The 26,257-nt window shown below is 40.8% G+C and overlaps 1 protein-coding gene and 1 long non-coding RNA gene across 5 annotated transcripts in view; one reads left to right on the plus strand and one right to left on the minus strand.

Moving 5' to 3' along the window:
* Nucleotides 1-320: 320 nt before the first annotated feature.
* LOC131320961 (uncharacterized) lies at nt 321-10,551 on the minus strand. Its single transcript, XR_009198426.1, has 2 exons — nt 8,330-10,551; nt 321-2,084 (listed from the first exon to the last, which is right to left on the minus strand). It is a non-coding gene; the product is annotated as an uncharacterized LOC131320961 (long non-coding RNA).
* A 3,193-nt stretch (nt 10,552-13,744) lies between these two features.
* Nucleotides 13,745-26,257, plus strand: part of LOC131318655 (probable polyribonucleotide nucleotidyltransferase 1, chloroplastic) — a 39,578-nt gene continuing 27,065 nt past the window's right edge. For all 4 annotated transcript variants that reach the window (XM_058348572.1, XM_058348573.1, XM_058348570.1 and 1 more), the window contains exons 1-4: nt 13,745-14,130; nt 23,744-23,812; nt 25,390-25,496; nt 25,588-25,630. In XM_058348572.1, the coding sequence (XP_058204555.1) occupies nt 13,855-14,130; nt 23,744-23,812; nt 25,390-25,496; nt 25,588-25,630 (495 nt within the window). In that variant the 5' untranslated portion in view covers nt 13,745-13,854. The remainder of the gene's footprint in view (nt 14,131-23,743; nt 23,813-25,389; nt 25,497-25,587; nt 25,631-26,257) is intronic.

A 26,257-nucleotide genomic window follows, 5' to 3' on the forward strand; every position in this document is an offset into this window, starting at 1 on the left:
ACACAATTATACAAAGATCAATGCCTTTCGATATCATATCAAACGGCATCCGATTAACGTGATTTTTAGCATCGTTAATGTTCTTGATGAGCTCTAAAAAGTAAACGGTTTCGATCATTGTTGTGGGCCGGGATGGGCCCACAAACGGTCCATAACCGAACCAAACTGGTTGGGATCCAAGCCCGCTTAGGCTAATCCCACTGTCTACGAGTAGGGGGTCAATTAAAACTGCGACAAAGCCTCGTATGTTTTCAAGTACGATTTCCCAATTTGTTTTAAGGGATGACAGAGACTGTAACACCTCCAGTGTAACGCCCCGATTTTCCAAGGAATTTCGGAAGCATTAATATATTATACTTAGCATAAATAATATTCTTTTTATTACAAAATACGGGACAATATCTCCTTATTACAGCTTAAGGTTGACATTAATATGCTCTACCCCACATGTACGGAGGCCTTTGGGTGACATGACGTCACAGAGCAATAACTCAGAGCGACTCTAGTTCTGATATGGATTCCAAGCATAATCTTGCTCAGTCTCTGCCCCTGGTATCTCTCCTGAATAGTACGGATCTGGCTCGCAAGGCTGATCTTCTATGCCATCGATACCTGCAGCTTCTGGCAAATTGATCGCCGAAGCAACCGATTTACCAGGATACGAATGTATCCGTGAGTGAAAAATCACCCAGTAGATACCTCTAAACCCATTAACCCATAACATACAAGCATTAATATAATAATGAGCATGAATAATAAAGTTACAGCAATTAGGAGCATATTATGAATTATCTTGTTCTTAGGTGATTTCTAGATTTCTCTACCATGAGAAATAATCCTCCCAAACAACCTCTGAACTATGGCGACTCTGCCGATTTACCCTCCCCTTGCTTGCCCAGCCTGGGGTCCCAGACGAATAAGACCAAACTACATGTCGGGTCGAACTCGGCTGTACCATCACAAGGAGCGAATGATAACCAACCAACCGCGAGAAATGATACCCATACTCCGGTTTCATCCAATAAATCCATCCCCGGAATATCCGGAAGATAAATCCAACAGTGCCATATTCAGGGTTCGCAAGATGATAATCCACCGGTCTTAAACCACAAGTGCCGATACCGATGACCATTCTTTCAGGAAACCCACGGTCCTCGGCCACTCTGGTTATCTCCTGACCGTAACGTCACAACTGTGACTATAAACGATAATTTCACTTTCCTTAGGGATTTAACGTCTAATCAATTTATTCCAACGTATGAATACCACCCGGGGTACCTATTGTCCAATTTCTACGTTCACGTAGTAACAATAAGGCAATAACAACTTTATTGAAATCCATGAAATTCGTTTCCACAATTTTATTATCTATAATCACAAATTAATAATTATTACTATTTTAATCTTTAATAACAAATTAATAATTATTACGATTTTAATCTTTAATGACAAATTAATAATTATTACGATTTTATAAAATAATCCACATATTACTAGATAGTTTAAAATAAATATTTTTTTTTTACAATAATTATCACAAGGATGGTTATTACTTCTAATAATATTAAACTAATATTATAAATACTTTTTATCTACTAATTTCTTTTTTTTTTTTAAATTTAAATAAAAGTATTAATTTAAAATATTTTTTTTTTACATATTATTTGTATTTATCAATTAGTAAGAGGAATTTGAGCATACCTATAATCCAAATCCCTTTTCTTTTTTTTACAAAAATATTACTAATTATCCACTTAATCTATTAGATAAATCAAAGTGATATAATTATCACGTTTTATACTAAACTGATATTACGCCGTCGTAAAATAATATCAAATCAGTAGTTTTTCATAATAATAATATCACAAAGGTTGTAAAATAAATATCTAAAGAGTCATCGTCTACATAAATAATATCAAATAGATAGTCGGGACCAGAAATAATATCAGAACGGTGAATCTGGCAGAAAACGAACAGTAAGCTTTCTGTTTTTTTTTTTTTTTTGTTCGTGCTCATTTGAAGCCCTTTTAACTCATCAAAACCACTCTATTATACTTAGGGAGAGTAGGAGAAGAGGTACATACCTTCGGTTTGATCAAAACAAGTTTTAAACGAATTTTTGAAATTTTCGGTTCGCCGGAGAAAACGACCGGAGCACGGCTGATCGGCTCGGCTCTGGGGTATTGGAGGAGGGTCCTGAGTTGCTTGAGGTGGTTATGGATGTTTGGAAGTGGTAATTCGGATTAAGAGGTGGTGCAAGTGGAAAAACCCACTTTTATTTCTCGGTCTCTCTCTCTAAACGGCCATGGCCGGAACTCGGTCTCTCTTCTAATTTCTCTACTGGTTTATGGACACACAAAAGGGTGAGAGAGTGTTGAGTTTGTTGTGGTTCGGATGGAGAGGGGAAGAGTGGTATTTATAGAGGTTTGGAGAGGAGAGGAGAGAGATGGCAGAGGTGGTGGTGGATGGCTGGAGCTAGCTGGTGGCAGCTGGAGATAGCTGTTGCCAGCTAGGTTTTTTTTTTTCTTTTGCAGGGCAATAGGCTGGAAAGGAGAAGAAAAGAGAGAGAGGGGTGTGCTCGGGTGAGAGATGGCAGAGAGGGGGAGAGGAGGAGGAAAAATATTCTAGTGTGGGTCAGTGTAGGAATTGGTACGGGTATACGCCGAAACAAGTCTCGCGGTGATCGATCGTCTGGTTTTCGATTTTTCGAAAAATTCTAAGAATTTAATCGTAACGTCACAAAATCATTTCGACGCTAATCATGGTCTTTCTTAGTGAATAAGTAATCTCGATTATCAAAGAATATATATTTTTTTAAATTTTGAAAACTCGATTTGATTTTAAACGGTCTTTAACTAATTAATCGGAATTTAATAAGTTAAGACAAGAATTTAAAGAAAAGCTAATATTACGGAATTTTTATTTATTAAAAATTTTGGAATATTACAACCTATTCCCCTTAACAAAATTTCGTCCCCGAAATTTATGGTGCACTCTCTACGGGAAAAAGCTCTTTATAATTCTCTCTCATTACATCTTCTCTTTCCCAAGTACTTTCTTCTACACCACGGTGTAGCCAGAGTACTCTAACTAGCTTGATTGTTTTTCCTCTGATGACCTTCTCTCCGTGGTCCTGGATTGCAACGGGTCTCTCTTCGAATGTCGAGTCCTCGTCAACTGTGACATCTTCCCAGTTAACGATGTGGGAAGGGTGGGCCATGTACTTTCTCAGCATGGAGACATGAAATACATTGTGTACTCTGTCAAGCTGTGGCGGCAGTGCTAGCCTATACGCAACTTCTCCAATTCGTTCGAGAATCTCAAACGGTCCGATGTAGCGAGGCGACAGCTTCCCTTTCTTCCCAAACCTGATGACTCCACGTTTAGGTCTGATCTTGAGGAAGACGTGGTCACCAACGGTGAACTCTAAAGGTCGCGTTCTTCTGTCAGCATAACTCTTTTGGCGGCTTTGTGCTGTTTTGATCCGCTGAGTGATGATTTTGATCTTCTCATTTGTCTCTTTGACAAGATCTGGTCCAAGTAGGTGTATCTCTCCTACTTCGGTCCAGCATATCGGTGATCTGCAAGGGCGTCCATACAGTGCCTCGAATGGAGCCATTTCTATGCTTGACTGATAACTGTTATTGTAAGAGAACTCCACCAAGGGTAGATGTCGCTCCCAACTCCCTTGGAAATCTAGTACACAGGCTCGAAGCATATCCTCTAGGGTCTGAATCGTCCTTTCGGATTGTCCGTCTGTTTGAGGGTGGAAGGCGGTGCTCATCCTAAGATCTGTCCCCAGCGATTTCTGTAAACCTTGCCAGAATGCCGAAGTGAATCGTGGCTCTCGATCTGACACAATCGATACCGGTACTCCGTGCAATCTGATGATCTCCTTTATGTACAATCGGCTGAGCGTGTCCATGGAGTCTGTCACTCGCACCGGTAAAAAGTGTGCAGACTTTGTCAGACGATCGACGATTACCCAGATAGCATTGTGGTTATTGACTGATCTAGGCAATCCTGTGACGAAATCCATAGTGATGTGCTCCCATTTCCATCCTGGGATAGGTAGAGATTGTAGTTGTCCTCCTGGTTTCTTGTGCTCGGCCTTCACTTGTTGGCACGTGAGGCATGTGGAGACATACTTGGCCACGTCATTCTTCATTCCGCTCCACCAATACAGGCGGCGCAGGTTATGATACATCTTGTTGCCCCCTGGATGTACAGCGAAGTTGGAATGATGGAACTCCTTCAGAACTGCTTCTCTAAGAGTCCCTATATCTGGTACAAATATCCTGTCTCTGAATCTCAAACTCTTGTCAGGGTAAACTGTCCATCCGGTAACTGCTTTGTTGGTCACCATTTGGTATCGAATAAAGTCGCACTCCTGATCGAAAGTCTGAGCGAGCAGGATTTCTCTGTGCAACGCTGGTGTAGCCATTATGGCGAATAAGCATGCGCTGCTAGATTCCGGAGATGGTTGAAGTCTGAACTCATTGATCTCATCCATCATCTTCCATTCTCTGACCGCCATACTTGCCACTTGTCCTCTGACCTTGCGACTAAGTGCATCAGCAACTACATTGGCTTTGCCTGGGTGATATGACAAAGTCAACTTGTAGTCCTCCATGTATTCCATCCATCGTCGTTGGCGCAGATTTAGCTCCTTCTGGGTGAATAAATATTTCAGACTCTTATGATCAGTGAATACTTCAGATTCTTCCCCATATAAGTAATAACGCCAAGTCTTGAGGGCGAATATCACTGCTGCTAATTCCAAATCGTGCGTAGGGTAGTTCCTTTCATGTGGCTTTAGTTGACGTGAGTCGTATTCTATAACTTTCCCATTCTGCATAAGCACACATCCAAGTCCGTCTCTTGAGGCGTCACAGTACACTGAATATCCTACATCTCTCTCAGGAATAATCAGTATCGGCGCACTGGTCAATCTCCTTTTCAGCTCCTGGAATGACTTCTCGCATGCTTCATTCCATACGAACTTGACTCCTTTCTGAGTTAGTCGGAACATGGGCTTGGATAAAGTTGAGAAATCTTGTATAAACCTTCTGTAGTATCCAGCTAGTCCTAGAAAGCTCCGAATTTCAAACACCGTCGTGGGTTGCTTCCAATTCAGAACGGCGTCAACTTTGCTATCGTCGACGGAGATCCCTTTTTCCGACACAACATGTCCTAGAAATTTTACCTCTTTCATCCAGAACTCGCACTTGCTAGCCTTAGCATACAGTTGATTGTCTCTAAGGGTTTGCAATACGATTCTTAGATGCTCTTCATGTGCTTCCTCTGTTGGTGAGTAAACCAAGATATCGTCGATGAAGACCACCACAAATTTGTCTAAGTACGGCTGAAAGATCTTGTTCATCAAGCACATGAACACTGCCGGCGCATTGGTCAATCCAAACGGCATCACCAAGAATTCATAGTGACCGTATCGAGTCCGGAATGCAGTTATAGGAATATCGCTATCCCTAATACGCAATTGGTGATATCCGGACCTCAAATCGATCTTCGAGAAACAAGTTGACCCTCTCAGTTGGTCAAACAAGTCATTGATTCTCGGTAGTGGATATCTGTTCTTGATCGTCGCGCGGTTCAACTGTCTGTAGTCGATACATAATCGCAACGTTCCTTCCTTCTTCTTGACAAAGAGTGCTGGAGCTCCCCAGGGTGATGTACTTGGCCGAATGAAACCTTTGTCCAGCAATTCCTGCAATTGAATTTTTAACTCCTTCAATTCCACTGGCGCCATTCTGTACGGTGCCATAGATATGGGTGCAGTACCCGGTTGAAGTTCAATAGTGAAATCTATCTCCCTCTTCGGAGGTAGTCCAGGCAGTTCTTCAGGGAATACATCTACGAATTCACACACCACTTGGGGTAGGTCTAAGTCCATCTGATCATTCTCTTGAAGTGACAGACTTGCTAACCATCCCATTAGTTGGTTGTGTGGTCTTGATTTGTGTGCTGATGAAGTGGAGACGGGATCTTGTCTATTCCCCTTAAATTTGAAGCACGTCCCTTCCTTCGAATAAGCTGTCACCACCTTGCGATGGCAATCTATGACAGCTCGATAAGAAGAAAGCCAATCCATTCCCAAGATTATGTCAAAGTCCGCCATGTCGATAACTCTGAGATCACAAGTTATCCGCAGTCCAGAGACTTCTATTTCGCACCCTTTACAGACTAATCCAACAGATATCTTACCCCCCAATGGTGAAATAACATGCATCGTCGATCTTAGGGGTTCTGTGTCTAGTCCAAGTGATTTCATACATGCAGTAGAAATGAACGAGTGCGATGCTCCAGAATCAATTAAAGCTTGTACACAAGTGTTGAAGAGTACAAGTGTACCTTGTATCATAGAGGGATCATTCTGCTCCTCTTCCGCCTGCAATGCAAAGATCCTGCCAGCTCCGTTTGCCTGGTTGTTCCCTGTTGGTGCTTTTCCCGCTGTATTGCTCTGGTGCGGGCGGTTCTGCTGCTGATTCTGGTGCCACCCAATCCTTGGCGGGTTTTGATTATTCTGATTCCATCCGATCCTATTCTGGTTGTTTTGGGGTTGAGCAGGTCTTGGTGGAAACTTTGGCTGATTCCCGAAGTTGTTGTTTTGCAGTCTAGGACACTGATTCCTAAAATGCCCTTCTTCATAGCAGTGAAAACAGCGGACTGGTCCAGGCTTTTGGAATTGACTCTGTCCCTGTCTGGATTCTTGGTTCCTCCATGGTTGCACTTGCTGTTGCTGAGGGCGACTGTTGTGGTTGTTGTTCTGAGAGTAAGGCTTCTGGTTAGTGTACCCTTTGTTGTTGTTATTATGGCTGTTGCTACGAACCGGCCCTCCAGATGATGATCCTCCTTTCTTGAGGTTGTTCCATATAACCTTGGAATCAGCATTTTCACGCTCCATCGTGAGCGCACACTGGACAGCTGCAGCAAATGTACGGTGGTCTTGAGATACCACACTCTTTCGGATGGAAGGGTGGAGTCCCCAAGCGAACTTCTTTGCCCGTTTAGCAGGAGTTGCCACTAGGCTGGTGTCATGTCGCGCTAAAGTCTCGAAACGCGTGACATACTGTGAGACGGTCATCGTCCCCTGCTCCAGGTCCATGAATTCTCGCGACATCGCATCTCTGATTGGTTCCGGGAAATATTTCTCATTGAAGAGATCTTCGAACTGTTGCCACGTCATGGTCGCCATATTGTTGGTGGCCTTTATTAGATCCCACCAATGATCAGCTTCTCCCTGCAGCTGAAAGGCAGCTAGGGCGATGCGGTCCTCTGTATTCGTGATACTCATTGTGTCCAGAAACTTGGTGATCTGCTTTAGCCAAGCCTCGGCGGCTGTGGGGTCAGCTTCTCCACTCCAAACTGGTGGACGACGCTTGCAAAAGGCATCCAATAGCTGGTCTCTGTTCCTAGGCTGACGGCCCGGCTGCGATGCCAGATGGCGGGGTTCATTGTTCTGTGGCAAGGCTGCTGCCACTGCAGCGGCTATCACTTGTGCCAACTGTGCCACGTCAAGTCCCCCGAGGTTTCCGTTAGGGTTGTTGCCATTGTTTCCGCCACTCGTACTAGCGCGATGAGGGTTGTCTCCGCTGTCAAAGGTTCCATTTCCCGAGCGAGTGTTTACCATCTTCAAGTGTTCGGAACTTTAGTCAAGAAAGGGGTCTATATAAGTCGAATCTATTTTTGGAAATATACGAACTATTAACAAAAGCACGTAATTCATTAAGAAGTCCGACTCATGTTTTTTCACCGTACGTTCTTGATTATATAGTACTGATAGGTTTAGAGAAATACATATGTAATAGATACGATCGAGTTACGCTCTCGGATGTGATCTACCCAACCTACCCAAGTCTGAGGGTTGAACCTATGCTCTGATACCAAGTTGTAACGCCCCGATTTTCCAAGGAATTTCGGAAGCATTAATATATTATACTTAGCATAAATAATATTCTTTTTATTACAAAATACGGGACAATATCTCCTTATTACAGCTTAAGGTTGACATTAATATGCTCTACCCCACATGTACGGAGGCCTTTGGGTGACATGACGTCACAGAGCAATAACTCAGAGCGACTCTAGTTCTGATATGGATTCCAAGCATAATCTTGCTCAGTCTCTGCCCCTGGTATCTCTCCTGAATAGTACGGATCTGGCTCGCAAGGCTGATCTTCTATGCCATCGATACCTGCAGCTTCTGGCAAATTGATCGCCGAAGCAACCGATTTACCAGGATACGAATGTATCCGTGAGTGAAAAATCACCCAGTAGATACCTCTAAACCCATTAACCCATAACATACAAGCATTAATATAATAATGAGCATGAATAATAAAGTTACAGCAATTAGGAGCATATTATGAATTATCTTGTTCTTAGGTGATTTCTAGATTTCTCTACCATGAGAAATAATCCTCCCAAACAACCTCTGAACTATGGCGACTCTGCCGATTTACCCTCCCCTTGCTTGCCCAGCCTGGGGTCCCAGACGAATAAGACCAAACTACATGTCGGGTCGAACTCGGCTGTACCATCACAAGGAGCGAATGATAACCAACCAACCGCGAGAAATGATACCCATACTCCGGTTTCATCCAATAAATCCATCCCCGGAATATCCGGAAGATAAATCCAACAGTGCCATATTCAGGGTTCGCAAGATGATAATCCACCGGTCTTAAACCACAAGTGCCGATACCGATGACCATTCTTTCAGGAAACCCACGGTCCTCGGCCACTCTGGTTATCTCCTGACCGTAACGTCACAACTGTGACTATAAACGATAATTTCACTTTCCTTAGGGATTTAACGTCTAATCAATTTATTCCAACGTATGAATACCACCCGGGGTACCTATTGTCCAATTTCTACGTTCACGTAGTAACAATAAGGCAATAACAACTTTATTGAAATCCATGAAATTCGTTTCCACAATTTTATTATCTATAATCACAAATTAATAATTATTACTATTTTAATCTTTAATAACAAATTAATAATTATTACGATTTTAATCTTTAATGACAAATTAATAATTATTACGATTTTATAAAATAATCCACATATTACTAGATAGTTTAAAATAAATATTTTTTTTTTACAATAATTATCACAAGGATGGTTATTACTTCTAATAATATTAAACTAATATTATAAATACTTTTTATCTACTAATTTCTTTTTTTTTTTTAAATTTAAATAAAAGTATTAATTTAAAATATTTTTTTTTTACATATTATTTGTATTTATCAATTAGTAAGAGGAATTTGAGCATACCTATAATCCAAATCCCTTTTCTTTTTTTTACAAAAATATTACTAATTATCCACTTAATCTATTAGATAAATCAAAGTGATATAATTATCACGTTTTATACTAAACTGATATTACGCCGTCGTAAAATAATATCAAATCAGTAGTTTTTCATAATAATAATATCACAAAGGTTGTAAAATAAATATCTAAAGAGTCATCGTCTACATAAATAATATCAAATAGATAGTCGGGACCAGAAATAATATCAGAACGGTGAATCTGGCAGAAAACGAACAGTAAGCTTTCTGTTTTTTTTTTTTTTTTGTTCGTGCTCATTTGAAGCCCTTTTAACTCATCAAAACCACTCTATTATACTTAGGGAGAGTAGGAGAAGAGGTACATACCTTCGGTTTGATCAAAACAAGTTTTAAACGAATTTTTGAAATTTTCGGTTCGCCGGAGAAAACGACCGGAGCACGGCTGATCGGCTCGGCTCTGGGGTATTGGAGGAGGGTCCTGAGTTGCTTGAGGTGGTTATGGATGTTTGGAAGTGGTAATTCGGATTAAGAGGTGGTGCAAGTGGAAAAACCCACTTTTATTTCTCGGTCTCTCTCTCTAAACGGCCATGGCCGGAACTCGGTCTCTCTTCTAATTTCTCTACTGGTTTATGGACACACAAAAGGGTGAGAGAGTGTTGAGTTTGTTGTGGTTCGGATGGAGAGGGGAAGAGTGGTATTTATAGAGGTTTGGAGAGGAGAGGAGAGAGATGGCAGAGGTGGTGGTGGATGGCTGGAGCTAGCTGGTGGCAGCTGGAGATAGCTGTTGCCAGCTAGGTTTTTTTTTTTCTTTTGCAGGGCAATAGGCTGGAAAGGAGAAGAAAAGAGAGAGAGGGGTGTGCTCGGGTGAGAGATGGCAGAGAGGGGGAGAGGAGGAGGAAAAATATTCTAGTGTGGGTCAGTGTAGGAATTGGTACGGGTATACGCCGAAACAAGTCTCGCGGTGATCGATCGTCTGGTTTTCGATTTTTCGAAAAATTCTAAGAATTTAATCGTAACGTCACAAAATCATTTCGACGCTAATCATGGTCTTTCTTAGTGAATAAGTAATCTCGATTATCAAAGAATATATATTTTTTTAAATTTTGAAAACTCGATTTGATTTTAAACGGTCTTTAACTAATTAATCGGAATTTAATAAGTTAAGACAAGAATTTAAAGAAAAGCTAATATTACGGAATTTTTATTTATTAAAAATTTTGGAATATTACATCCAGACCCTGCTTTAAATAACTCTCTGAAATAGGAATTTCCTTTCAAAAACATGAAGGGCACAAATGACTTTTCAAATGGTAGGATCCATATGTTATTCTATATTTTCTATCCAAATAAACTTCTACTTTTAGAATTGGCAGTTGATTAAAGAAAAAAAAAACTCTCATTTTACAAGTAGTAGTTAAGAACTTAAGATCGTATGAAGTTTGAAGAGTGATTTAGAGCGACAAAATTTCGGATCAATCACATAAGTGAATTCTTTTTATGTTTAAATGCCCCATAGTTTACGAAAGAACATTTTTCAGGAATAAAAATAAATAAAGAGTGAATTAAAGATCCTCTTGTTTGACAATCCAATCAAGATATTTGCCTTGACATAAAATAAACGAGTTAAAAAATTTGCATGAAAAATAAAAAACAATAATTTTCTCCCAAAAGAATGCCTTATTTTCTTTACAATTCAAAAAGAATTTTTCAAAAAATTCTCTCTAGATTTTCTATATTTTCAACATTTCTCTCTCTATCTCTCTCCACTTATTATTCCTATAATTTTTAATTTTTTTTTTCAAACATAGCAGAAACATATCTTCGGTAGTCTCTCGGTACTAAAAAAGGAGGAAGGAGGGGGCAAAACAAAGACAATCTTGAGGTCCACCTCATCTCATGTGCCAGCCTGTGAAATGGCCACAAATGTGAGATTGAATGATGATGTTGGGGACCCAGAGGCCAATGGGGCTGACAAATTTTGCTCAAAAGTGAAGCTCTCATAAATATTCAAGCACATCTAAGCCTATAAGAAGGTATAAGACCCCCCCTGACACCCCACCCCCGGCCCCACACCCCATTTCCCATATTACCCCTTCCCCTCCCCCCTTCTCTCCTGTTCCTCTCACCTTCCATTAAATTTTTTTTTTCTTCTTTTTTCTTCTTTATTTTTTTTTGTTTTTTTTTTGTTAGAATTTTTTGTTTTGTTTTGTTTCTCTCTATTTCCTTTCGTTTCCTTCCACTTTGAACCTTTTTTTTATTATTTTAATAATCTTTTCTATTTTCTGTATTTGTTTCTTTTCCCATTTACATCCATTCTTCTTTTTTTTTTGGTTAACTCAAATTCTATTTTCAATTAAAATTGACTTTATACTTAATAAATTTATATTATTTTAATTAGTCTTAACAATGATTAATAAAAATAACTTGTAATGAACAATAATAAATTGAAATAAAATTTTATTTTATTATAATTGAGTACATATTGTCAAAACATGAAAATACATAAAAACACAAATTTTAATCAATATCTCCTCCAAATGCTGCTCCCGGCATGCTTATACCCATTACTTCGTACCACAATAGCAAACGTGTTTCATAACTGGCAGCCCATCCTTTAGCTTCATCCGATGAATTCTTCTCCCACCATGTTGGGATGGGTGGTACAGGGTAATGAGGTTCTAAGAAAATTTGCACGAAGTGATTGTTGTGAACACGGGCAATAGCAATTTCCCGGCGGTATTCGACTGGAACTGGAGGGGACCTCAATGGCAAATGAGTAAAACAACCGTAAACATCCTCATCAAATGTATGCAGTACAAGGTTGTACCTTGTTGCGATGACAACTCCCAAAGTCATAGCCTCCATCCAATGATCGAATATGAGGACCTCTCTCCTCACCTCATATGGCCGCCCCCCCCCCCCCCGCTATATTTGCTTTATGGTTGAAGTCTAATTCTAGGTTCAAGTCTAATAAAAATATAATTACAAAATAAATGTTTCAATTTTCAATCTGTTTGAACCGGTGCAAAGATATTATTTTTCTGATCATTTCATCCTAAATGGTCGTAATAAATTTTTGCCTCCAAGGCCTTTCAATGAACACCCTAAGAGAGTCTTGAAACTAAAAAATGAGTTTTAGGGTGTTTGTTGAAAGGTCTTAGAGCAAAAAATTCATTATGACCATTTAAAATAAAATGATCAAAAAAATACGATTTTTGACCCGGTGTATTTGTAGAAATTAAATAAATAAGATAAAATTAATTAAATAAAAATTAAATTTAAAAGGTGAAGGTGTTTTAAGAGGGGAGGAGGGGCCGGATGTTTTTTGGGTGGGGGGCCGGGGATAATCCGGGTTTTAAGGAAGTCTGGGGTTTGATAAAATAAAAATTAAATTTAAAAGGTGAAGGTGTTTTAAGAGGGGAGGGGGGCCGGATGTTTTTTGGGTGGCGGGCTGGGGGATAATCCGGGTTTTAGGGGGGGGGGGGGGGGGGGCGGGGGTAAGGGGTAAGGAGGGAAATGGGGGGTGGGGCCGGGGGGGGGGAGTAGCAATTTACCAAATCAATTTCCTTGAGCTAGACCAAGTTTAGCTTTGAGGGGAGGCCTTCCGAGGCCTATCCCAATATTTTTCTATAGGAAGGGAGGTTGATTTGGACTGAAGACCCCTAAAATCAGTTTGGTTTTTGAGTTTAGGGGAGATTTGAGCGAGCTTTGTAAAGATTTGATGAGCTTTTGTTAGAGATTAATATAAGGTGTAGGGCTGTAAACGAGTCAAAAACTTGAACTTAAGCCTTATGGAATTGAGCTTAGTCACTTGCTTAATGAACCTCTTTAATCGAGCCGAGCTTCCCTTAATGAGCCGAGTTTTTGTCGAACGAGCCGAGCTCTCGTCCACTAAACGAGCTGAAAACTTGAGCTCGAATTTGGCTCGTTTACTAAACAACCCAACCCGACCTAACCTTTAACGAACAAAGCCGAGTCGAACTCGCGAGCTGCTCGGTTCATTTACAGCCATACTAAGGTGCATGTTGATGTAAGTTGGTACGGAGATACGGAACACCCTGCGTTACGAGGAATTTTTCGGTACTGGGTGGGAATATCCTACGTGATACCTGCTCAGTACATCCGGACCGTCCAATACACTTGTGGACGGCTCGGATTGAAACCCTCTCTCTCCCTTCACTCCAACACTTTCTCTCTCTAAATCCGAGCTATCCAAAAATGCAATAGACGGAATGGATGCGCCGAACGGACAGTTGGACACCACGGGATACGCACTCGGGAATGAAATTTTTTCCCTGGATTACCAACAAAAAAAACCCTGAAGTCGAAACAAGGCCTTATTCGGATCATTGGGCTGCTAGTGGCCCGAACCAACGCTCGTTTGGTCCTATTGCAAGAACTCAAACAGCAACTCTCCTAGGTTTTTCAAAGACAAAAGAAAACAGCAAAAACCCCTCCCTCTCAGGAGCGAGAAACAAGTGGATAACGTCTCTCTCTCTCTCTCTCTCTCTCTCTCTCTCCTCCGAAACAGTGATGTTAGCAAGCCGTAGCTTCCATGGAGTACCTCACCCTCCGCCCCCTCACTTCACCCGCTCCAACCGTTACACGCTCTCTCTCTCCTCCTCCTCCTCACCCCGCTCCAAAACGACTCCGCTCTTGCCTTCTTCCTTATCCATTGGTCCGTTAAAAAGAAGAAGGTCTTCTCAGTTCTGTGTTCACGCGCAATCGGAATCGTCCGAATCGACGAGCAATGCGGCCGCTCAGTACACCCAGCCTTTCTCCGTCAAAATCCCGGTCGGCGATAGACACGTAAGTAATTCGTAGTGAAACATAGTGATTGAATTTATTAGGCTGTTCTTGTTCGGTGTAATTTTTATGCTACTCAGGCTAGGGCTGCAAATCAACCGAGCCCTTCGTGAACTATTAGAGCCTTGACTCGATAAAGGCTGGTTCTAGTCCTGAGCCTCAATTTTAGGCGCGTTGATAAATGAGCCGAGCCGAGCCGGAAGCATTGCTCCTTTACTTTATTACCTCTTTTGGCCCGTGTTTGAGTCCGCTAAAAACTTGGAGGAGCTTGAACATTCTAAAGCTCATTTCGGCTCGTTTGAAGCCCTAATATCTACTTTGAGATGTCCAAAGAATTCTTTTTTTGTTTATTTATTGATTTATGTTGAAGGAAACAAGTTACGAAAAAGGCTGGCTATTAGGTAAGCTGTTCAGGGCCCCCGGCTAAGTTTCTTATTTTTTATTTTTTAAGCACTTATTTCCATTCTCACAATACATGGCCTTTAATTAAAAAAAAACTTATTTTAGTTAGTGGAAGACACCCCGAGTACTTAATTAAAAAATGGAGAGGGGCTAACAAAATAATTCCAATTTTAGCTAATCTGCTTGGGCTGTTCGAGGGGCTTTGGGGCTAGAATGGAGAAGGTAACCAAATGAGGCTTTTGGTGCTAAAATGACTTGACTGCACAAAATGACTTGTGCTGACGAGAGAGAGAGAGGCGAAGACTAGTCATGCGGTTATAATTGCAATAGCTGGAGCTGGGAAGTCACCCCCAAGGATTACCCAAAATTTCCTGTGCAAATATTTGATGTGGGAAATACCACACTGCAATGTGGGTCAGGTTGCTCCAATATTCCCACACAAGGGTCCCTAAATCTACGCTGGTGCCTGGTGGTCAGCAAATTACTAAGCGATTGGGCCCACACAGTGTGCACGCTGGTAGGCTTTACCATATATCGATAAGTAACTAATATGGGAATCCACTTTGACGTTTAGCCAAGAGATGTTATTTGGGCTCATTGGTTCTGGTCATATATAGTGAAGATTCCCAGGGAAACTTCAATTGTAGGACCTAAGTCACAAGTTCGCCGAGTGGGCACGGGAGCAAGAGCACCAGAGTAATGTTCTAAAAGTCCCTCGGCGCTAGTCGGGCGGTCGGCCACCTTTGAGCGATTAATCGGATTAATCGGTGCATATTAATTAGTAATCGATGATTAATCGTTAGCAATGTTCTAAAACAAGGAATTAATTGGCGATTAATCACCGATTAATAGCTGGCGGGGCCTATCTGATTAGGTCCGATTAACGATTACTCGCCGATTACTAATTAATATGCACCGATTAATTGCCGATTAATCCGATTAATCACTCGAAGGTGGCTGACCGCCCGACTAGCGCCGAGCGACTTTTAGAACATTGATCATTAGTCGGGTCTAATCGAATAGGCCCCGCCATTGATCAATTGGCAATTAATCGCCGATTAATTCCATGTTTTAGAACACTGCACCAGAGTGTTAAAGAATGCTCCAAGAGCATCAAACTATCAATATTCTACTTATAGAAAATATGTTATGGTAATAGCATTTAAGGCTGAGCAAATAACCCGGCAACCCGCGGGTCTGACCCCACCTGAAGGTTTCGGGCGGCTCCACACAAGCACTTCGGTCGGGTATGGGTTGATTTCCCTTAAAAAATCTGTTTTCGGTTCAGGGTTCGGGTTTGTGTGTCCTACCCGACGGGCCCAACCCGACCTGACCATGTTATATACGTACACATATATATAGATATCTAGATATCGGGCTAGTTTTGGGGACACAAACAAAAACACAAAAAAGACACTTCATCTCAGCCTTTAAAATGGAGGACTGAGATTAAAAAACATAAATGGCACTCTCTCTCTTCTCCCTCTCAATCTCATGGGATCATGTCTCCTCTCTCTCTCTCTCTACCGGCCAACTGCCCCCCTCCCCACGCCGGTGACCTCATCTCCGGAGGCCCTCATCTCTGGTGACCCAATCTCCTTCTCTATCTCTCCCCCTCTCCATCTAACTTGTATAAATAAATGGGTCAAAGATTTGTTGGAGTTGGGTTTCTTGGAATTGTGCCATAAATGAAGACTACGGCCGATTTCACGGCCATCGGAGGGGGAAAACAGCCATATTTGGCATTGGGTTTCTTGGAATTAAAAAAAAACAAAAAAAAAACAGACCCAAAATTTCCTTGGCCAATCATTCTCCCTCTCAATGGTTTAGGGTTTTTGGGATACTCAATGATTCCTTGATTATGGACATACAACTGATTATAAAAAAAAATAATACATCCAGGATAAATCCATGCGATTATAGGACGAGCAGCTAGCATTCTTTGGTAGAAGAATTAACAATCAATATATATAATTAATATAAACAGTTGGTTTGGGTGGATTATTTTGGGTTAGGAGGCCTAGTATTAGCTACAGATTTGAAACCATGGAAGCAATCAGTTCTTCTAGCACATGAGAGAGAGAGAGAGAGAGAGATGAGTACGCGTTGCAGGAGATGGGTTCGCCGGAGGAGATCCTCGCCGGCGGTGGATGTGCTGCGATGAAAGGGGACGTTGTGGGAGAAGGAGAGGGAGATTGGGTGAGGATGATATGTATGTGGGGTTTTGTAACATGTGAACTTTTAATCTCAACCATTGATTTCAATGGCTGAGATGGAGTGTCTTTTTTTGTGTTTTTGTTTGTGTCTTCGGAATTGGCCCGTATAGATTTATATACACCTCTTCATCTTCTTTTTCCAGACTTCCGCCACAACCAAAACCCTAGAGAGTACAGCTGCCCTACCACTCCTGTTTGTCTAGCTGTGGAAAAAATGGAGACCCACTGTGAGCCTCCGCCGCACCGTCCACTGTCTCTCTCTCTCAGACCGTCCACTGTCTCTCTCTTTCTCCTTCCTCACCCATCTTCACAGAGACCACAACCTCGCCGGTAAAAAATAACGACAACAAGCGATGCCGGAAGATCTGCCGTCGTCTTCTTCTTTTTCTTCTGTCGAAACCGACCAGACCAACAAACCAATGATGTCGGATTGGTCGAGTTGAACGCCGTAGTCAGTCGGCCAACTGGTGTAACTTTTGCAACCTGATCTGGTTGGGTTGGGTGGCAGGTCCTGGCCAAACCCGACCCGACCCGACCTCACCCCTAATAGCATTTCTAAGCATTGGCCTTAGGTTTGGAGCACACTTTTATCTACTAAGTTATTCGTACAGGAAAATTAGTATCTCAATATTGTTGGGGGTGTAAATATTTTCCTTTTCAATATCGTAATTTTATAACTTATTAGTTGAAACTAGTGCGGTGTGCAGTCCAGTTCTGGTATTAAACTGTCATTTTATGTGCGTTAGATGAGTGTTGGCCACTTGTATCAGTGAGTGGTGGCTTGAACTTAGCCACTTGGAGCACCAGTAATGGATATACTCTAAAATCCTTGGGGACAAAGAAGAGTGATTCGCGCACTAGTAAAAATGGGTTTGCAACAGTTTGAGTGCGCGTTCCTTACCCCTACCCATGAATTATGTGACTTATTGTAGGACTCAAACCACAATCCAACATTGACCGAGTTGTTGCCCTTGAGACACTGTCTTTGCCTGGCTTAGATTTAGGATATGTTGTAAATTTCATTGGAGCATTTACTTTTGTATCTTTTATGGAACAAAGCATAGGATCAATGGGTAAATGGTATGCAGTGGCTTAGTTTGATTTGCTAACCTTCTGTGCGTTGTTTAATTTCTGTATATGAGGAATTGATAAAAGTGCCAGGAAGGTTGTAAGCATGGAAAGCTTACTAGATTGCACAATTCACCAACGAAACAAATGCTGAAAGTACGATCTGCTCGTTTATAATATTGGGCGTTTGGTTAAGTTTTTCCTTCCTTTCTCACTTGCCCGATGATGCCTGATTCACCCCGTGTATTTCCATAGAGCTGAACCTAAGAATCACGGACACCTATGGCTCACGAATTTTATCCCAGCCATGTCGGACACGGAGTTGGACACGCTTCGTCACGTTCCCGACACGTGAATAGGTGACCCAATAGCTGAATATATTTTCTGCGTCGGATACGTTTTGCATGGGCCACGGGACACGTTTTGGGTCAAAAAAACTGTGATATATACAAAATATATACACAAAAGGCATTCTCTTCTGAGAGAGAGAGAGGGGTTTTGCAAACTGATAATATATAACTTCTAGAGAGAGAGACAGAGAGAGAGAGAGAGAGAGAGAGAGAGAGAGAGAGAGAGAGAGAGAGAGAGAGAGAGAGGTTTTGCAAACTGATAATATATAACTTCTAATAACTACACTTTAACGTCTGGAAAATTTTTAGTATCACTTTTCCTTTAACGGTCAAGCATTTAAAGATATTTTATATGCATATTTTTATATAATCTATTAGGGCTATCCATGGATCTGACCCGCCCAACCACCCGCCCCAAAAACTGAGGCAATGGACAGATCTGATCGGGTGTATCGGTCGGATTTGGGTCCAAAATCAGAAATTTTTTCTTCTGTCGGTCGGGTGTACTGGATTACTTTTCAGATTACCCAACCCGATCGACGTATTTAGTATAAAAGGGAAAAAAAACCTAATTTTGACCTTCGTTCACTTCTTCAATTCTTCTCCTTCGCTGACCTAGTCCTCCCAGTCCAGTTCTACTTCTCCTCCCAAATGCCCGCCACCACACCTCCACCAGCTTCCCCACCACTCCTCCGCCGGTTGCAGCGGCGTCTCCACCTCGTCCTTGACATCGTTTTCGTCGCAGTCGTTCCCAGCTGTCCAAAAGGAGAAGAACGAAGGTTTGTAGATCTGTAGAAGAACGAAGGTGTGTAGAAGAACTGAGGCTTTTAGAAGGTGAAGTAGAAGAACAAAGGTTTGCAGTTCCTCGTCCTCTGGGCCAATGTAATTTTTGAATCAAAAATTTGATTTTCCGAAAAAAGAGCTTGTAGAACTGTGGTTGTTGAGTTTTTTGATGGTGTAACTGTAACTGAAATATTTGGCCCATGAAACTTTGAATCTTGTTGAGTTGATGTTGTTCGATCTCTCCCCTAACATTTGTGTATGGGTTATTCGATCTCTCTCCAACATTTCTGAATGTACGTAGGTTTTTTTTTTTGTTTTTTTTAAATCCGATGACCAGACCGAACCCAACGACTCCAACCCGACCATGTTTCGGTCGGAGCCCGACCAGTGATTTGGTCTGTCTCGGGTGGACATTTCGGCAATCCGACTAAAGTCGGGTCGGGTCCAACCCGAACCCGGCCAAATCCGACCTGTGGACAGCCCTATAATCTATATACGCTCCTTAGGCGCTCCCAACCTTAGGAGCTTCTAGGTGCCTTTGCTTCCCCACACCCGTTTCCACTCCCGCACCCGCTTCGTGCTACTAAGTTATGTACTGTATTTATGAAAATAAAACTGTTATTTCTTTACATAATATTTGACTTTTATGTGTGTGTGTGTGTGTTTATTTATTTATGTGCAACATACGAAATACCTACTTGTGGTTTGGCCCTTAGGGAGATGACCTCCCTAGCATTTGGAAATGACCCCCTTAGGGAGATGACCTCCCTAGCGTTTGGAAATGACCAACTTGCCTCCTTGTGGTTTGAGAGTGAAGTGCTTCCGTCACATTTTCCATCCAATTTGTCGGATCGGAAAGTGTGAAACACACGCCCATTATGAGACTGAAAATGGAAAAAGAACTTAAATAAGTATAGATTCCAAGTTAAGAAGACTACAATACCCTTCATCTTTTTAACTCTAGCTTCCTTACCTGACAACACCCTCTCCTGTCTCCACCCATTAATTAGATTTGGAAGTCTCTGTTGTGAGAGAGAAGGAAAAGTGTATAGGGTGTTATATAACCCTAACACATAACAATCTTATTTATATAGATGACTCACATAATGAATAAGTAAACTAAGCAATGTGGGACTACTACAAATACTATATTCTAACACTCCTCCGCAAGCTAGAGACTCTCCAGCTTGTTACATATCAACGACCAACGAATAAACGAACGAATTCAACGACCAACGACCAACGAACGATTTCAACGACCAACAAATCAACGAACGAATTCAACGACCAACGACCAACGAATCAACGAACAAATTCAACGACTAACAAAATCATTTTCAACTACCAACTTCAACGACCAATAACAACCAACTTCAATTACCAACCAACAACCACCAACTTCAACAAAATAGACAACAAAACAAGATATGTTACCATGCTCACCAAAAGCATGGCCAAAAACCCTACTAGGAAACCCAAAATTATGACCATGTCCACAACTGAATGAAGAACCAACAGCAACAGCAACAGCGGAAGCAGAATCAGATTTCATTGCAAATATGTCACCGTATAATAAGAGGCAACCAACTAATACATGCAGACTATTTCGAACATAACCCAGTGGTGGTGTGATGATTTCGAATGCTCCCTTAGGGAATTTCAGAGGTTGTCGGCACTTTGGGGATGGAGATCAAGGATTTTCGAAGTGAAGGAGAGCTGTTTTGGAGACTTGGCTATTGCCGGCGAGGGTCGCCGTGACTGGGTTATGGCCGACGAGTACAGTTAAGGCGCCGATGAGGCTATTCAGGTGCCGACGAGTACAGTTTAGGGACTGGGTAATTCATTTTGAGGGATTTCGGCCATGATCTGGAGTTTTCGAAGGTCAAAAACTTCAATTAGGGCTTTGGTTATGGAGTTCGAACATCAAAAGCTTCGATCATGGCTTCGATTTAGGGTTTCAAAGGTTGGGGTTTCTGGATTTATGGGATTTGTTGCTTCGATTTAGGGTTTCAGTGGCTGTTTGTGGTTGATGCAGAAAAGAGATCGTGTGAGGGTTTAGGGTTTCGGTGGCTGTTTGTATATCTAAGGTGGATGGTGAACCCGCTCTGATACCATGTTGCGAGAGAAAGAAGGAAAAGTGTATAGGGTGTTAAATAATGCTAACACTAGGGGTGAGCATGGATCGGATTGGTCCGGTTTTATAGTAAACCAAGAACGAAACCACTACCTACGGATTAAGAATTTGGAGAACCAAATCAACCCATAAAATTCATATAACCAAACCAATCCAAACCATTAAAAAGCGGTTCGGTTTCAGTTTTGAACCACGGTTCGCTTGAAATTGAGATATCATCCCTATAAACTATTTGAAGTACTTAAAATTGAATAGCAAAACTTATATTAGAAGTTTAAAACTAGCTAGTTATATAAAAATCACCAAAATTCACTAACATCAACTAACAAAATAAGAGTAGAATACAAGTAATTAGAGAAGGAATAGAGCCATGGAATAGAGCATTAGATTATAAAATTAGTAACCGAGCGAAAAGAGTGAGAAATCAATTAACTTAGTCGAACCTATGTTTAGTGTATTGAAATTATTGGAATAGGTTATCGCATATAGAAGTTTAGGGAATTAATTTGAAAGTAAAATAATAGGGTGGTGGAATAGAGAATTAGATTAGAAAAATAATTTTATTTAATGTATCTAAACATATTATAGTATAAGTGTGTGTTATACGGTTCAGATCGGTTTGAAACCAAAACGTAAACGTAAATCCACTAGCCAAACCATTTAACACGGTTTCTAGATTTTTAAAATCATAACCAAACCACATCACTAAAAAACCAAACCAAACCAGTCGGTTTGGATTTCTTTGGACTGGATTCACGGTTTGACCGTTATTTTGCTCACCCCTATGTAACACATAACAATCTTATTTATAGATGACTCACATATTGAATAAGTAAACTAAGTAATGTGGGACTACTACTACTACTATATTCTAGCAGTCTCCTCCTCCACCTCCCATGCTCTGTTTCTCAAACCCCTCTGTCTGTCGGCTTACACCACCGCCATCGTCCTTCTTACTGTTCTCCTTTCCTTACATTCAACTGTCCAAACACCAATTACATCAACATCACTTGTAGAAGAAATAATTGGCCAAGGAGACCCAAAATCTGAACATTTTCCCACTATTTTCTCAATTGCCTCTTCACCACTATTTTGTTCGGCGATTGGAGTTTGTACGAGACTGGTAATCGGCCACCTAGCTTGGTTCGATGATGGGAATTCGAACAACGCTTAACACCGGTTCTCTACGGTTTCTCCTCTCTCATTGATCCCACCAAAATACTCCCTTTCTGATTTCTCAGAAAAGTTCCAAAACGAGAAAATACAATTTCTCAAAACTCAAATTATGGTCTTTGACATGTGCTTCCAACTCTTATTTGGTTTTGGGAGTTATTCTGATAAATTATTTAAGAAAATTTTAGAGGAAGTTTGGGGAAATGGAAATGATAAACTTTCGGCGGTATGCGTGTTCTTGCTGTTGATGAACTTTTTTCCTTGGAGGAAAATTGATGATCTGCAAGTATCGGGGGTTAGATTTTGAAACAGTCATGTTTTTAGTTGAATTTTGATTATAAGTTCATTATTTTTTTGAAAATTATTATAAGTTCAATTGATGAAACCCTTTCTCAGGAAAACAAGACGGGTGGGGCGGTTTTTTTTTTTTTTTTCTAGGGAAAAGAAGTTAAAAAAACAAATAAATTAAAAAATTATGCCGAAATAAGGGATAAGTTATTAATATGTGGCTTTAACTCTATCGGGGATTTAAGAATGTACGAGTATATAAACGCATATAGATTGGAGGACAAATAGGAGAATAAAAACCAAGAAAAAATGGGATACTGGGATAATTTTATACCTATAGTTAACGGAGTTAACAGTAGAACTTTACTCCAAAACTATGAGGAGGCAAGTTGGTCATTTCCAAATGATAGGGTGGTGATCTGCCAAAGGGCCAAACCACAAGGAGGTAATTCGTACTTTGCCTTATATTTGATTGTTCTCATACATAACGTGTCCCCCAACGTGTCAGTGTCCTAGTTTTTTTGGAAAATCACGTGTCCGCATATCCTATATCCTCCTTGTGTGGTGTCTGTGTCTCATGTCCGTATCCGTGCTTCTTAGAGCTGAATTGCAAAACTAACAGCAGGTTAGTGTTGTCCCGCCGTACTCCAACCGAAGGGTACTCGTAAGTTTGTCTCGGTGTATCTTTCTAGGGTTATAGTGTAACTTTCATAGAGAGATTGTCCTTGGGCTCCCATGATGTCACTCAACCACTTTTCCAAACAACATCATGCATGACGATTTCCATATGACATGTAGGCAGATACCACGTGGCTAAGCCATGCCACTCAGTGCCCACTTGGCACCCATCTATCCCAGTTGTTCTGCCAGGTTAGACTTAATCCATCAGGCCTGTTCTTATGCTGACTGCACGGGTTGTACACTTGTTCTTGGATTGTCCAACCCATACCAGTTGGTCTGCCTTTCGACTAGTTGGCCCCAACCATATTTGATACGACCCACTGTTACAATAATTCACTTTGCTCGAAAGTTGAATATGGGATATGGGGAACTTTTCCTTCAAGATGTATTGCATTTGTTCCAAACATGTCCTCAAGTTTCGCAAATTTGTTTCCTTGTAGATTACTGGTGGATTTACAGCCATTTCGTTGATACTTTCATAAAACAATAACACTGCATTTTGCCTCCATTGCCTTTTACAGATATTGGTTGAGACAGGTGACATGGGGAGACAAGCTAGTGCTGCTGTTAGAGTAACAGATGGAGAAACTGTATGCTCTCTCTCTCTCTCTCTCTCTCTCTCTCTCTCCACTCATTACCACTCATTACATCAAAAAAAAAATCTCAAAACTCCTAACCAAACAAAGTGTTTGTCTGCAGGGCATATGCACTTTTGTGTTTATAAGTTATGTCTCGTGTGTTTATTCAGTATAGTCGAAACATGTTACCCTGACTAATGTAAAAGAACCATAAGAAGTTGGTGCAATTTACATAGTAGATCATATAATTTGCAGAATAAGGGGCTTGTGTTCTACAGACGTGAAGCAATAATAGTGGTTTCGTCCTTTCAATATGTTTCTCCATGATGTACTAATCGGACTGTTCTTCGACGTTATGTCAGACAAATGTAGCTGACTATGTTTATACAAATATGCTTTTATAGGTGTTTCGTTGGGTGGAGTTTTTTTTCCCCCTCATTTTCTTGGTCATTTTGTATTAAAATTAAGCCACTGGGGTGCTAGAGAGATGTTTGCTCCATTGGGGTTACTTTGCCAAATTTTCTAAGCATCTTTTACTAGAAACTTAAGACATAGTATTGAAGGGGAGTGATTTTTAGGAAAATGGGACATTTTTATCTAAATTAGAAACCAAATAGTTGAGATCTCCAAACTTGTCAGGGTTTGCAGAGTTTATTTTGAGGAGGAAACCCTGTGTCGCCTTCCAACCTCTCTACTGTTGCATTTCAAGAGAGTGGTTAGAGCTTATTTGCATGAGGTGGATGCAGGTGCAATGCGCGGGAGGGGGAGCGAGGGTTTTAGAATATTATACTGACAAATATTGGATTCAATGATAATAATTTGTTGGGTGGAATATTTTCTACAGTTGTAGTGCATATGAATAAAATATTGGAATGTAGTGTCAATTACAGTTCTGATTTCCCACTTTTTAAATGCAAAGAAATATTATATAAAGACGGGAGTACTAATTTAAATTTGATCTAACCTTTTGTGTTAATTGATGTATCTCTTGCTATCTCAGTTTCACAAGGCTTCTACATATGTTCTTTGGTTTCAGGCACTTTTCTTCTATTGTTTCACCATTCATATTTATGAGCGCTCCCATTCTAGTTGGAACCGTGACTCTATTTGCATGGGATAGCGGTAATAACTTGATTCTAGTTATGAAACGTGGAATTGCTTTTCTGAAGACTAATGGTCACCGCCAGTAGTCATGTCCCTAAAAACAGGGGTTAGAGTGAAGCTGCTGCTTCCTTACCAGCTTCATTTATTTTCTTTAAATTTATAGAAGATTCAGGTTTTAGTGACAATATTGATTCCAGCTAGTGCTCTGCATTTCTTTGCTGTCTCAAGTTCTATGGCCGGATGTTATAGTCAAAACTTCATGTACTTCAGATTTTGTTCCCACGGTTACAACCAGTTGCTTTATCATTCATTGTTGCTTGTGCTTTACAATAGCATCCCAGGGAAGCACCCGGCCGTGCCATACTAGTTATTAGCTTGCACCATGTCTTTAATGCTTGCTTGATGGCATTTTGAGTTTTAAGCTATTGGTAAGCCTACAATGCTTCACCTTCAAAATGTTAATGGTTTCTTGTTTCTTCTCCTAGATTGTCTATACTACGGTTTGTTTGGATGATGTTCCAAGTGAGCCATCTGATTTTTTCCCTCTTTCTGTACATTACCAAGAGCGTTTTTCAGCAGCTGGTCGAACAAGGTATGGTCAACTGTTTATCACTTTTCTAGTATGGTACACTAGACTGTAAAGAAGGAAGCTTATCTTTGTTTGTTGGTCTGCATTTTTTCAGTGGGGGTTTCTTCAAACGAGAAGGACGGGCAAGAGATCATGAGGTACGAATCTCTCCTCATATGTAGAAATTAGTACTTGTTGGCAGCAGGTTATTTGTCCCATTTGGCTGCTATTTCCCATTTGATAAATTTGGTCCTTCCCATTTCATGAGCCTCATGTTGATTAGCTTGTCAAGGTATAAACTTATTTTTTTGAGTCCCTCCATTTCATACAGTTTTTGTACGGGTTATTTGTTTTTTAGTGGGGATGCTGAACTCACTGTCTTCCTGTTGGGGATGCTGGTCCAGTTGGATTGTTTGAGGTGACATGGTTTTACGCTGGGCCACATACGCATTTGATGCATGTCTTTTTTCTTGTATGGCTTTAGCAGCGCTTTTAATGATGCTTACTTGAACGTTAATTTTATGCTACAAGAGTGGCATCCGTTTTGAGCACTCAAAAGTTTAAACTGCATTCCCTGGGAGGGTTTTAATTACTTAGTATTTTGGTAATCCTTTGTGATGTCTGCATTTTTATTTCTTCGGGAAATCTTTGGTGTTTTTCTTCTTTCCAGAGTAATCTGTTTTCCAGAGTTAAGATCAACAAGCATCAGATGGGTGAAGTCTTGTACCTTATATAAGTTCCCATGGGTGAAGTTTTGTATGCTCGATACTTTTTTTACTCTCCAC

The sequence above is a fragment of the Rhododendron vialii genome, chromosome 3a (genome assembly GCF_030253575.1).
Source record: "Rhododendron vialii isolate Sample 1 chromosome 3a, ASM3025357v1".
In the NCBI taxonomy this organism is placed as follows: domain Eukaryota; kingdom Viridiplantae; phylum Streptophyta; class Magnoliopsida; order Ericales; family Ericaceae; genus Rhododendron; species Rhododendron vialii.